Source organism: Salmo salar, chromosome ssa14 (genome assembly GCF_905237065.1).
Source record: "Salmo salar chromosome ssa14, Ssal_v3.1, whole genome shotgun sequence".
Classification (NCBI taxonomy): domain Eukaryota; kingdom Metazoa; phylum Chordata; class Actinopteri; order Salmoniformes; family Salmonidae; genus Salmo; species Salmo salar.
The window spans coordinates 85,188,861-85,202,459 of NC_059455.1; the positions used below are offsets into that span (position 1 = coordinate 85,188,861).

General features: G+C 42.3%; 1 protein-coding gene across 4 annotated transcripts in view; it reads left to right on the forward strand.

The window, feature by feature from the left end:
- cap2 (cyclase associated actin cytoskeleton regulatory protein 2) overlaps positions 1-13,599 on the forward strand; it is a 39,354-nt gene that overhangs the window by 2,680 nt on the left and 23,075 nt on the right. For all 4 annotated transcript variants that reach the window (XM_014142883.2, XM_014142884.2, XM_014142882.2 and 1 more), the window contains exons 2-3: positions 12,287-12,411; positions 12,649-12,749. In XM_014142883.2, the coding sequence (XP_013998358.1) occupies positions 12,297-12,411; positions 12,649-12,749 (216 nt within the window). In that variant the 5' untranslated portion in view covers positions 12,287-12,296. The remainder of the gene's footprint in view (positions 1-12,286; positions 12,412-12,648; positions 12,750-13,599) is intronic.

Genomic DNA, 13,599 nt, shown 5'->3' on the forward strand with positions numbered 1-13,599 from the left:
TTCCCATTACATATTGGGTTATTTGTATTTTGTATGTTTTTATTTATTAAGCCATCTTTAGAGGACAAAAGTAACTTTATTTTACATTTTGTTACATATACAGACATTTTACATAGATGGTACTTTTTTTTCATACAGTAGTTACATAGCAAGTATATATATATCTGAGATGGTTTTATTCCCCAACATTCTGTACACAGTTGTTTTAACAACAAAGACACATTTTGTCTTTCAACTTCCACTGTCTTCCAAGGGTGTCTAAATAACTTTCAAACATCCAGTTAGAAGACCTCAAACCAAACCCAGAGGTCTCCAGTGGCTGGCTACAGACTCTAGGGCCCTGTACTGTCTGGCAGCCTGCATAAATAGACAGTGAAGCCCATGTTAGACATTTGGCACTGCTGGGAGAATTCTCTGGAGTGATTAATAGCATACGCCCAGGCTGCACCTCCCATCCACCACCAAGGAATTAGTACACTCACAGTACTGCTGGTGTGAGGCCTACTGCACACTTCAGATCACTAATGAATGTGCTAGCTGCTAGGTCCTACTGTAGCAGATAGCTAGGAGGACGGCTGATGCATGGTCAACACGGGGACTGGCTGAAACCCTCTTCTGCTTCTTATTAAAGTACCGGTGAGGGATGTTATCATGTTGAAGTGTAGGTGAGGTAGGGATACACAGCACAACTGGACTGAACTAGACTGTTCTGGGTCCAAAAAATCTAATCAAATGTTATTTTTCACATGCACCGAATACAACAGGTGTAGACCTTACAGTGAAATGCTTACTTACAAGCCCTTAACCAACAATGCAGGTTTAAGATAAAAAAAAAAAAGTATTTACTAAAATAAACTGAAGTAAAAAAAAAAAAGAATACAATTTGTAATAAATAAATAAGGAGCAACAATAAAATAACAGTAGGGAGGCTATATAGAGGGGGTTCCGGTACAGAGTCAATGTGCGGGGGCACCGGTTAGTTGAGGTAATATCTACATGTCACGGTTTTCGTCGGTAATGGAGGACCAAAACGCAGCAGGTATGTGTAAGCGCATCTTGACGTTTATTAACTTCCCAAAATGAACACCAAAATAACAAAACAAGTGAACGAACGATATACAGACAGTCTGGCAAGGCACAAGGCTAAACACAGAACAATCTCGTCGTGCTTGGCCACACAGTCATGTGTGACCAGGGAGTACAGGAGGGGACTGAGCACGCACCCCTGAGGGGCCCACGTGTTGAGGATAAGCATGGCAGGTGTGTTGTTACCTACCCTTACCACCTGGGGGCGGCCTGTCAGGAAGTCCAGGATCCAGTTGCATAGGGAGGTGTTTTGTCCCAATGTCCTTAGCTTAGTGATGAGTATTGAGGGCACTATGGTGTTGAACGCTGAGCTGTAGTCAATGAATAGAATTCTCACGTACATTTGAAGTCGGAGGTTTACATACACCTTAGCCAAATACATTTAAACTCAGTTTCACAATTCCTGACATTTAATCCTAGTAAAAATTCCCTGTCTTAGGTCAGTTAGGATCACCACTTTATTTTAAGAATGTGAAATGTCAGAATTATAGTAGAGAGTGATTTATTTCAGCTTTTATTTCTTTCATCACATTCCCAGTAGGTCAGAGGTTTACATACACTCAATTAGTATTTGGGAGCATTGCCTTTAAATTGTTGTACTTGGGTCAAACATTTCGGGTAACCTTCCACAAGCTTCCCACAATAAGTTGGGTGAATTTTGGCCCATTCCTCCTGACAGAGCTGGTGTAACTGAGTCAGGTTTGTAGGCCTCCTTGCTCGCACACACTTTCAGTTCTGCCCAAAAATGTTCTATGGGATTGAGGTCAGGGCTTTGTGATGGCCACTCCAATACCTTGATTTTGTTGTCCTTAAGCCGTTTTTCCACAACTTTGAAAGTATGCTTGGGCTCATTGTCCATTTGGAAGACCCATTTGCGACCAAGCTTTAACTTCTTGACTGATGTCTTGAGATGTTGCTTCAATATATCCACATAATTTCCCTCCCTCATGATGCCATCTATTTTGTGAAGTGCACCAGTCCCTCCTGCAGCAAAGCACCCCCACAATATGATGCTGCCACCCGTGTGCTTCACGGTCAGGCTTTTTTATGGCGGTTTTGGAGCAATGGCTTCTTCCTTGCTGTACGGCCTTTCAGGTTATGTCGATATAGGACTCGTTTTACTGTGGATATAGATACTTTTGTACCTGTTTCCTCCAGCATCTTCACAATGTCCTTTGCTGCTGTTCTGGGATTGATTTGCACTTTTCGCACCTAAGCGGTATGACGGCTGCGTGGTCCCATGGTGCTTATACTTGCGTACTATTGTTTGTACAGATGAACGTGGTACCTTCAGGTGTTTGGAAATTGCTCGCAAGGATGAACCACACTTGTGGTCTACAATGTTTTTTCTGAGGTCTTGGCTGATTTCTTTTGATTTTCCCATGATGTCAAGCGAAGAGGCACTGAGTTTGATGGTAGGCCTTGAAATACATCCACAGGTACACCTCCAATTGAATCAAATGATGTCAATTAGCCTATCAGAAGCTTCTAAAGCCATGACATAATTTTCTAGAATTTTCCAAGCTGTTTAAAGGCACAGTCAACTTAGTGTATGTGAACTTCTGACCCACTGGAATTGTGATACAGGGAATTATAAGTGAAATAATCTGTCTGTAAACAATTGTTGGAAACATTGCTTGTCATGCACAAAGTAGATGTCCTAACCAACTTGCCAAAACTAAAGTTTGTTAACAAGAATTTTGGGGTGTGGTTGAAAAACGAGTTTTAATGACTCTAACCTAAGTCTATGTAAACCTCCGACTTCAGCTGTAGGTGTTCCTTTTGTCTAGGTGGGAAAGGGCAGTGTGGAGTGCAATAGAGATTGCATCATCTGTGGATCTGTTGGGGTGGTATGCAAATTGGAGTAGGTCTAGGGTTTCTGGGATAATGATGTTGATGTGAGCCATGACCAACCTTTCAAAGCACTTCATGGCTACAGACGTTAGTGCTACGGGTCAGTAGTGTCACGACGTGAGCGAGAGAGCCTATGGAGAACAAATACATTCTTCTTGCCAAAGCTCCTAATCTCAAAAATTGGAGAATTAAACAATATTTTTTTTGAGAATGTGGGAATGGTCCGTGGACACTTAATTAAGGGACAGTCATGTCGAGTTTGTTTCATTTGGTGACCTCATGAAGGACAGGAGACATACATTACTCTTTCTTTGTTTGTATACAATTCTCAATTATGGGGTTTGCGTCTGAATGTTGGATAAAATAAATGATTGAGTATAGTAATACTTTTGAAAGATGAGATGTGATGTTAGCCTTCTAAATGAGAGTATGGGTTTTCATATGAAGTTTTAACTAGTCAGTGACCACACCCCGTGAGTACAGACAGTTACATCGGCGTCACGACGTCTTCCCTGTGGCTCAGTTGGTAGAGCATGGTGCTTGCAACGCCAGCATGGTGTGTGCAACGCCAGGGTTGTGGGTTCGATTCCTACGGGGGGCCAGTCCCCCCTCCAAAAAATGCATGAAATGAAAATGTATGAAATGTATGCACTCAAGTCGCTCTGGATAAGAGTGTCTGCTAAATGACAAAAATGTAAATGTCATGGAACGCCTCTTTTTCTACTCTAGTATGAAAGCCACTTCCAACAAAATTTGCATTAGATCAGAAAACATGAAGCGGTAGTTATATGTTGAAATGGTTGGCAACTCTGCCAAAGAAACACGCGGTAAGCCGGACTAGAGGTCGACCGATTATGATTTTTCAACGCCGATACCGATTATTGGAGGACCAAAAAAAAACAATACCGATTAGTCGTCCGATTTTTATTTTTTTATTTTTTTTATTTAATTTATTTGTAAAAATGACAATTACAACAATACTGAATGAACACTTTTATTTTAACTTAATATAATACATCAATAAAATCAATTTAGCCTCAAATAAATAATGAAACATGTTCAATTTGGTCTAAATAATGCAAAAACAAAGTGTTGGAGAAGAAAGTAAAAGTGCAATATGTGCCAGGTAAAAAGGCTAACGTTTAAGTTCCTTGCTCAGAACATGAGAACATTTGAAAGCTGGTGGTTCCTTTTAACATGAGTCTTCAATAATTCCCAGGTAAGAAGTTTTAGGTTGTAGTTATTATAGGAATTATAGGACTATTTCTCTCTATACCATTTGTATTTCATATACCTTTGACTATTGGATGTTCTTATAGGCACTTTAGTATTGCCAGTGTAACAGTATAGCTTCCGTCCCTCTCCTCGCCCCTACCTGGGCTGGAACCAGGAACACATCGACAACAGCCACCCTCGAAGCATCGTTACCCATCGCTCCACAAATGCCGCGGCCCTTGCAGAGCAAGGGGAACAACTACTTCAAGGTCTCAGGTCTCAGAGCGAGTCACTGATTGAAACGCTATTAGCGCTCACCCCGCTAACTAGCTAGCCATTTCACATCGGTTACACCAGCCTAATCTCGGGAGTTGATAGGCTTGAAGTTATAACCAGCTCAATGCTTGAAGCACAGCGAAGAGCTGTTGGCAAACGCACAAAAGTGCTGTTTGAATGAATGCTTACGAGCCTGCACCTGCCTACCACCGCTCAGTCAGACTGCTCTATCAAATATCAAATCAGACTTAATTATAACATAATAACACACAGAAATACGAGCCTTAGGTCATTAATATGGTCAAATCCGGAAACTATCATTTCGAAAACAAAACGTTTATTCTTTCAGTGAAATACGGAACTGTTCTGTATTTTATCTAACGGGTGGCATCTGTAACAGTGTAGGTTCCGTCCCTCTCTTCGCCCCAACCTGGGCTCGAACCAGGGACCCTTGCACACATCAACAACTGACACCCACGAAGCATCATTAACCCGTCGAGCGACAAAAGCCGCGGCCCTTGCAACGCAAGGGGAACAACCAGAGTGAGTGACGTCACTGATTGAAACGCTATTAGCACGCACCACCGCTAACTAACTAGCCATTTCACATCGGTTACACTCACCCCCCTTTTTGACCTCCTCCTTTTCCGCAGCAACCAATGATCCGGGTCACGGCACCAATGTAAGAGTGTAGGTTCCGTCCCTCTCTTCGCCCCAACCCGGGCTCGAACCAGGGACCCTTGCACACATCAACAACTGAAATCCCACGAAGCATCGTTACCCATCGCGCCACAAAAGCCGCGGCCCTTGCAACGCAAGGGGAACAACCACTTCAGGTCTCAGAGCGAGTGACGTCACCGATTGAAATGCTATTAGCGCGCACCACCGCTAACTAACTAGCCATTTCACATCGGTTACACATCCATAAGTCTAAATATTCTTGTTACATTGCACAACCTTCAATGTTATGTCATAATTATGTAAAAGTCTGGCAAATTAGTTCGCAACGAGCCAGGCGGCCCAAACTGTTGCATATACCCTAACTCTGCGTGCAATGAACGCAAGAGACGTGACACAATTTCGCTAGTTTAATATTGCCTGCTAACCTGGATTTCTTTTAACTAAATATGCAGGTTTAAAAAAATATACTTCTGTGTATTGATTTTAAGAAAGGCATTGATGTTTATGGTTAGGTACATTCGTGCAACGATTGTGCTCTTTTTGCAAATGCGCTTTTGTTAAATCAACCCGTTTGGCGAAGTTGGCTGACTTGGTTAGGAAGAAATAGTCTTCACACAGTTTGCAACGAGCCAGGCGGCCCAAACTGCTGCATATACCCTGACTCTGTTGCACAGAACGCAAGAGAAGTGACACAATTTCCCTAGTTAAAATAAATTCATGTTAGCAGGCAATATTAACTAAATATGCAGGTTTAAAAATATATACTTGTGTATTGATTTTAAGAAAGGCGTTGATGTTTATGGTTAGGTACACATTGGTGCAACGACGGTGCTTTTTTCGCGAATGCGCTTGTTAAATCATCACCCGTTTGGCGAAGTAGGCTGTGATTCGATGAGAAATTAACAGGCACCACATCGATTATATGCAATGCAGGACACGCTAGATAAACTAGTAATATCATCAACCATGTGTAGTTAACTTGTGATTCTGTGAAGGTTGATTGTTTTTTATAAGGTAAATTTAATGCTAGCTAGCATTAAATTTGGCTTCTTGCTGCACTCGCGTAACAGAACACAAGAGCCATGCAGGCTCCTCGTGGAGTACAATGTAAGGCAGGTGGTTAGAGCGTTGGACTAGTAACCAGAAGGTTGCAAGATCGAATCCCCGAGCTGACAAGGTAAAAATCTGTCGTTCTGCCCCTGAACAAGGCAGTTAACCCACCGTTCCTAGGCCGAAAATAAGAATGTGTTCTTAACTGACTTGCCTTGTTAAATAAAGGTAAAAAATACATTTAAAAATCGGACACAATCGGTGTCCAAAAATGCCGATTACCGATTGTTATGAAAACTTGACATCGGCCCTAATTAATCGGCCATTCCGATTAATCGGTCGACCTCTAGTGTCTATGTAATTCTGTGATTGATGAAGTAAGTTAGTAAATAAATAATTAAACCAATTTGTATATCGCTGATTCATGATCTATGTTAGGGTTCGTGCAGATATCCAAGGGTTTGCGACATTCAGAATATGACTGAGGTAATAATACATTAAGTGACTGTAATCGATAAGATATGGAAATATCTGAAGAGTTATATTCGGGAAATTGAAACTCTATAAACAACATTTTCCGTGGTGCCCTGACTTCTTAGTTAATTAAAGTTACATGACTATTTTAATTGCGAAACTAAATTACACAGAGAATTGATTTGATAATATACAGTCTTCACATTTAATGATAGTCAATGCTACGACAGTAGTCATTTAGGCAGGTTACCTTGGGGTTCTTGGGCACAGGGACTATGGTGGTCTGCTTGAAATATGTTGGTATTACAGACTCGGTCAGGGACAGATTGAAAATGTCAGTGAAGACACTTGCCAGTTGGTCAGCGCAGGCTCGGAGTAAACGTCCTTGTAATCCGTCTGGCCTTGTGGACTTGTTTACTCACATCGGCTATGGAGAGCGTGATCACACAGTCGCCTGGAACAGCTTATGCTCTCATGCATGCTTCAGTGTTGCTTGCCTTATAGCGAGCATAGAAGTTATTTAGCTCGTCTGGTAGACTCGTGTCACTGGACAGCTCTCGGCTGTGCTTCATTTTGAAGTCCGTAATAGTTTGCAAGCCCTGCCACATCCGACGAGCGTCAGAGCCGGTGTAGTACGATTCGACCTTAGTCCTGTATTGACACTTTACCTGTTTGATGGTTCGTCGGAGGGCATAGCGGGATTTCTTATATGCTTCCGGGTTAGAGTCCCCTCCTTGAAAGCGGCAGCTCTACCCTTTAGCTCAGTGCGGATATTGCCTGTAATCCATTCAGGATATGACTGAGGTAATAATACATTAAGTGACTGTAATCGGTTGGCGTATGTACGTACGGTCACTGTGGGAACGAAGTCATCAATGCACTTATTGATTAAGCCAGTGACTGATGTGATGTACTCCTCAATGCCGTCGGAAGAATCCCGGAACATATTCCAGTCTGTGCTAGCAAAACAGTCCTGTAGCTTAGCATCTGCGTCATATGACCACTTCCTTATTGAGCGAGTCACTGGTACTTCCTGCTTTAGTTTTTGCTTGCAAGCAGGAATCAGGAGGATATAGTTATAGTCAGATTTGCCAAATGGAGGGTGAGGGAGAGCTTTGTACGCGTCTGTGTGTGGAGTAAAAGTGGTGTAGAGTTTTTATTTTTTCCTCTGGTTGCACATTTAACATGTTGGTAGAAATGAGGTAAAACGGATTTAAGTTTCCCTGCATTAAAGTTCCCGGCCACTAGGAGCGCCGCCTCTGGATGAGCATTTTCTTGTTTGATTATGGCCTTATACAGCTCGTTGAGTGCCGTCTTAGTGCCAGCCTCAGTCTGTGGTGATAAATAGACAGCTACAAAAAAATATAGATGAAAACTCTCTTGTTTAATAGTGTGGTCTACAGCTTATCATGAGATACTCTACCTCAGGCGAGCAAAACCTAGAGACTTCCTTAATATTAGATTTTGTGCATCAGCTGTTATTTACAAATAGACACAGACAACCACCCCTTGTCTTACCGGAGGCAGGTATTCTATCTTGCAGATGGACCGAAAACCCAGCCAGCTGTATGTTATCCATGTTGTCGTTCAGCCACGACTCTGTGAAACATAAGATATTGATTTGAATTCATTTTGTTATCCAATGATTGCACGTAGGCTAATAGGACTGATGGTAGAGGGGGATTACTCACTCGCCATCGGATCCTTACAAGGCACCCCGACCTACATCCCCAATATCTCCGTCTCTTCTTCATGCGAATGATGGGGATTTGGGCCTTGTTGGGTGTCTGTAGTAAATCCTTTGCGTCTGATCGTTAAAGAAAAAGTCTTCATCCAGTACGAGGTGAGTAATCGCTGTCCTGATATCCAGAAGCTCTTTTCGGTCATAAGAGACGGTGGCAGAAACATTATGTACAAAATAAGTTACAAATAACGCGAAAAAACACATACAATAGCACAATTGGTAAGGAGCCCGTAAAACGGCAGCCATCACCTCCTGCGCCATCATAATAAGACTGGATTATGAGAAGTGTGTGTGTTTGTCTCTGTATTTGTGTGTGTGTGTGTACCACAGGAGGTTGGTGGCCCCTTAATTGGGGAGGACGGGCTCGTGGTAATGGCTGGAGCGGAATAAGTGGAATGGTATCAGATACATCAAACACATGGTTTCAGTACGTTTGATACCACTCCATTCCAGCCATTATTATGAGCCGTCCTCCCCTCAGCACCCGTGTGTGTGTGTGTGTGTGTGTGTGTGTGTGTGTGTGTTAGGGAGGACTCATAATCCAGTCTGTGTGACGGTGACATCACTGGACCCGATCCTTGCATGGGGATTGGTTTGCTAACACTGGAGGAAGAAACACAATCAGGCTAATGGCCTGGCCTATGAGGTCAGTCTCCACTGATAACAACCGGATCAGGTGACCAGATAGATGTGGTTTCTCCTCAACTAAGAGAAGATAACTTCTATGGCTGAGTCCCAAATGGCACCCTATCCCTGGACTCCTCTATAGTGCACTACTTTTGACCATAGAACTCTGATAAAAAAAAAAATTGTGCTACTAAAGTATACAGGGCTACCAATAGATCAGCAGGTTTTTCATGGACGATGACTGAAAGCAATGCCCTGTTTCTGTATGAATGAAATGCCCCCTTCTTTCCTTCTCTCCTCATGGTCGCGGGAAGATGTTTAGGGGTGGGGGTGCAGAATTTTTCTCCCTGCTCTGCAGACAGCTATTTCAGTGTGCTCATACAGGAGTAGTAAAGGTCCAGCGCACTACTTAATTTTTATATATATATATATATATATATATACACACAGTACCTGTAACGAGGGTCGTCTAAAGGAGACCAAGGCGCAGCGTGTAGAGTGCTCATATTTACTTTTAATTAAGACTTTTTAACAAAACGACCGACAACAGTTCCGTCAGGTGACATACACTAAACAGAAAACAACTACCCACAAAACCCAGGAAGAAAAACCCCTACTTAAATATGATCTCTAATCAGAGGCAACGAGGATCAGCTGCCTCATTGATCAACCCAAAACTAGAACTTAAACATAGAAATACAAAACATAGAACAACCCAAAACACCCCCATGTCACGCCCTGACCTACTCTACTATAGAAAATGACATCTTACTAGGGTCAGGACGTGACAGTACCAGTCAAAAGTTGGACACACCTACCCATTCAAGGGTTTTTCTTTATTTTTACTGTTTTCTACATTGTAGAATACTAGTAAAGACATCAACACTATGAAATAACACATATGGAATCATGTAGTAACCAAAAAAGTGTTAACCTCTCTGGGCTAGGCGGGACGAATTCGTCCCACCTACGCAACAGCCAGTTGAATCCCGTGGCGAGATTTTCAAATACCTTAGAAATACTATTACTTCAATTTCTCAAACATATGACTATTTTACAGCTATTTAAAGACGAGACTCTCGTTAATCTAACCACACTGTCCGATTTCAAAAAGGCTTTACAACGAAAGCAAAACATTAGATTATGTCAGCAGAGTACCCAGCCAGAAATAATCAGACACCCATTTTTCAAGCTAGCATATAATGTCACAAAAACCCAAACCACAGCTAAATGCAGCACTAACCTTTGATGATCTTCATCAGATGACAACCCTAGGACATTATGTTATACAATACATGCATGTTTTGTTCAATCAAGTTCATATTTATATCAAAAACCTGCTTTTTACATTAGCATGTGACGTTCAGAACTAGCATACCCCCCGCAAACTTCCGGGGAATTTACTAACAATTTACAAAATTACTCACGATAAACGTTCACAAAAAGCATAACAATTATTTTAAGAATTATAGATACAGACCTCCTCTATGCACTCGATATGTCCGATTTTAAAATAGCTATTTGGTGAAAGCACATTTTGCAATATTCTAAGTACATAGCCCAGCCATCACGGGCTAGCTATTTAGACACCCAGCAAGTTTAGTCTTCACCAAAATCAGATTTACTATTACAAAAGTTTGATTACCTTTTGTTGTCTTTGTCAGAATGCACTCCCAGGACTGCTACTTCAATAACAAATGTTGGTTTGGTCCAAAATAATCCATCGTTATATCCGAATAGCGGCGTTTTGTTTGTGCGTTCCAGACACTATCCGAAATGGTAAATCAGGGTCGCGAGCATGGCGCAATTCGTGACAAAAAAAAATCTAAATATTCCATTACCGTACTTCGAAGCATGTCAACCGCTGTTTAAAATCCATTTTTAGGCCATTTTTCTCGTAAAAAAGCGATAATATTCCGACCGGGAATCTCCTTTTAGGTAAACAGAGGAAAGAAAACAAGGCTTTCGGTCGACGCGGGCACGAGCCTGAGTCTCACAGTACTGTAACCAGCCACTACCCAAACGCGCTACTTTGTTTCAGCATGAGCCTGCAAAGCCACGATTCAGCTTTTTGCCGCCTTCTGAGAGCCCATGTGAGCCGTAGGAAGTGTCACGTTATTGCAGAGATCCTTTGTAATGGATAGAGATAATCAAGAAGGGGAAGAAATGGTCAGACAGGGTACTTCCTGTACAGAATCTTCTCAGGTTTTGACCTGCCATTTGAGTTCTGTTATACTCACAGACACCATTCAAACAGTTTTAGAAACTTTGGAGTGTTTTCTATCCAAAGCCAATAATTATATGCATATTCTAGTTACTGGGCAGGAGTAGTAACCAGATTAAATCGGTACGTTTTTTATCCAGCCGTGTCAATACTGCCCCCTAGCCCTAGCAGGTTAAACAAATCAAAATATATGTTATATTTGAGATTCTTCAATGTAGCCACCATTTGCCTTGATGACAGCTTTGCTCACTCTTGGCAATCTCTCAACCAGCTTCACCTGGAATGCTTTTCCAACAGTCTTTAAGAAGTTCCCACATATGCTGAGCACTTGTTGGCTGATTTTCCTCCACACTGCAGTTCAACTCATCCCAAACCATCTTAATTGGGTTGTAAAAAAACACACCAGGAAATCAGCTCCAAGAGATCGTAATTTAAGAAGTCTGTTCCCAAGTATTCCCACGCATTGAGAGACACGACGTGATCGTATACAAATGTAAGCCAGGTTTGAAATGATTATGTTTTAGTCAAACATTATATCTGTTTGGGGTTCTTGCGATCAATTTGCAGTCTACAAATTATTTGTAATTATGTTCCAGAACCCCGACCGTCCGCTCAAGAACAAATCGTCCCGCGGCTGAATATAGTTGATGATCCCTGACCTATGGTATGGTGTACATGATGTGAGATGATTGATTGTGTAGCGGAAGTTGTGGCAAAGGACCAGATGGCTAGAGTTCCAGAAAAACTCGGTCTGCGTTCCAAATTGCACCCTATTCCCTTTATAGTGCACTGCTTTTCACCAGGGCCCTACGAATCCTATCGTGTTTTGGGTTTTTAAGTGTCTGCAGTGTCACAAGTGTCCTATAGCATTTCAAATGTCCCTCTGACCCTACAAATTAGCCAACCCCTATAAATCTAGATACAAAAGAAAAGTAATGGGTTGTATTGCATTTCTCTTGAAATCAGAAGAGAGACGTCATGGGGAACATGACCAGCCCTGGCTACTAGCCCCAGTGATGGATATCAGTCCACTGACTTTATCTGCTTCGTTCCAGGACCGTCGCCATGGAAACGCTAGTGCAGCGGCTGGAGCAGGCCGTGATTCGTGTGGAGCAGGTGTCCATCAACATGCAGGTGTCCAATGGCATGGCCAACGGGGAATGTAACGGGATCAATGGAGGTGAGTAGTAGAAATGTAGTGGTCCAGACTGTGACAGCAGTGTATAGCATTGGGTAGTGAGGTTCTAGGTTCAACTGGGGACACTACTTTATCCAATGAACGTTTATAAACATGTAATATTCTATATTAAACTCTGAAAAGATACTGTGGTAGAAAAACGCCTGACCTCTCCTCTGTGGGCATTGTTTTCTCCTTCTTCCCTCCATTCTTCCACCATTCTTCCTCCTGTCTCTCCAGGTCAGTCCCAGTGTATGGAGGCCTTTGACCTGCTGCTGATGGGGCCATTGTCAGAGTACCTGAAGAATAGCCGTGCCATAGGAGAGGATGTGGAGAAGCATGTGAGTTGCAGGAATGTGTGTGTGCGACTGCATATGACTGACTAAAGGCCGCAAATGGGAAATGGCTCTGTGCCATTAAGATCACAAAGTCTCCTCCTCAATCCCCAAATCCCTCAAATGTTCTCACACACACACACACACACACACACACACACACACACACACCAGCTGTCTTGGTTAACACACTGCCGTTATATTTGGTCTTTGTCTTTATCTTAAACTGTTAGTCTACAGTAAATTAAACGAAGCAGGCGCTTTAACTGACAGAAACTCAAAGTGATGTTTGTACCAGAGCAGCAGATGAGAACACATAAAAAGATAATACGGATGATGAAAATAAGACTGTTGCCTACTCTGTCCTGCTATACTACTCTGTCCTGCTATACTACTCTGTCCTGCTATACTACTCTGTCCTGCTATACTACTCTGTCCTGCTATACTACTCTGTCCTGCTATACTACTCTGTCCTGCTATACTACTCTGTCCTGCTATACTACTCTGTCCTGCTATACTACTCTGTCCTGCTATACTACTCTCTTCTGCTATACTACTCTGTCCTGCTATACTACTCTGTCCTGCAATACTACTCTGTCCTGCTATACTACTCTGTCCTGCTATGCTACTCTGTCCTGCTATACTACTCTGTCCTGCTATGCTACTCTGTCCTGCTATACTACTCTGTCCTGCTATACTACTCTGTCCTGCTATACTACTCTGTCCTGCTTTACTACTCTGTTCTGCTATACTACTCTGTCCTGCTATACTACTCTGTCCTGCTATACTACTCTGTCCTGCTATACTACTCTGTTCTGCTATACTACTCTGTCCTGCTATACTACTCTGTCCTGCT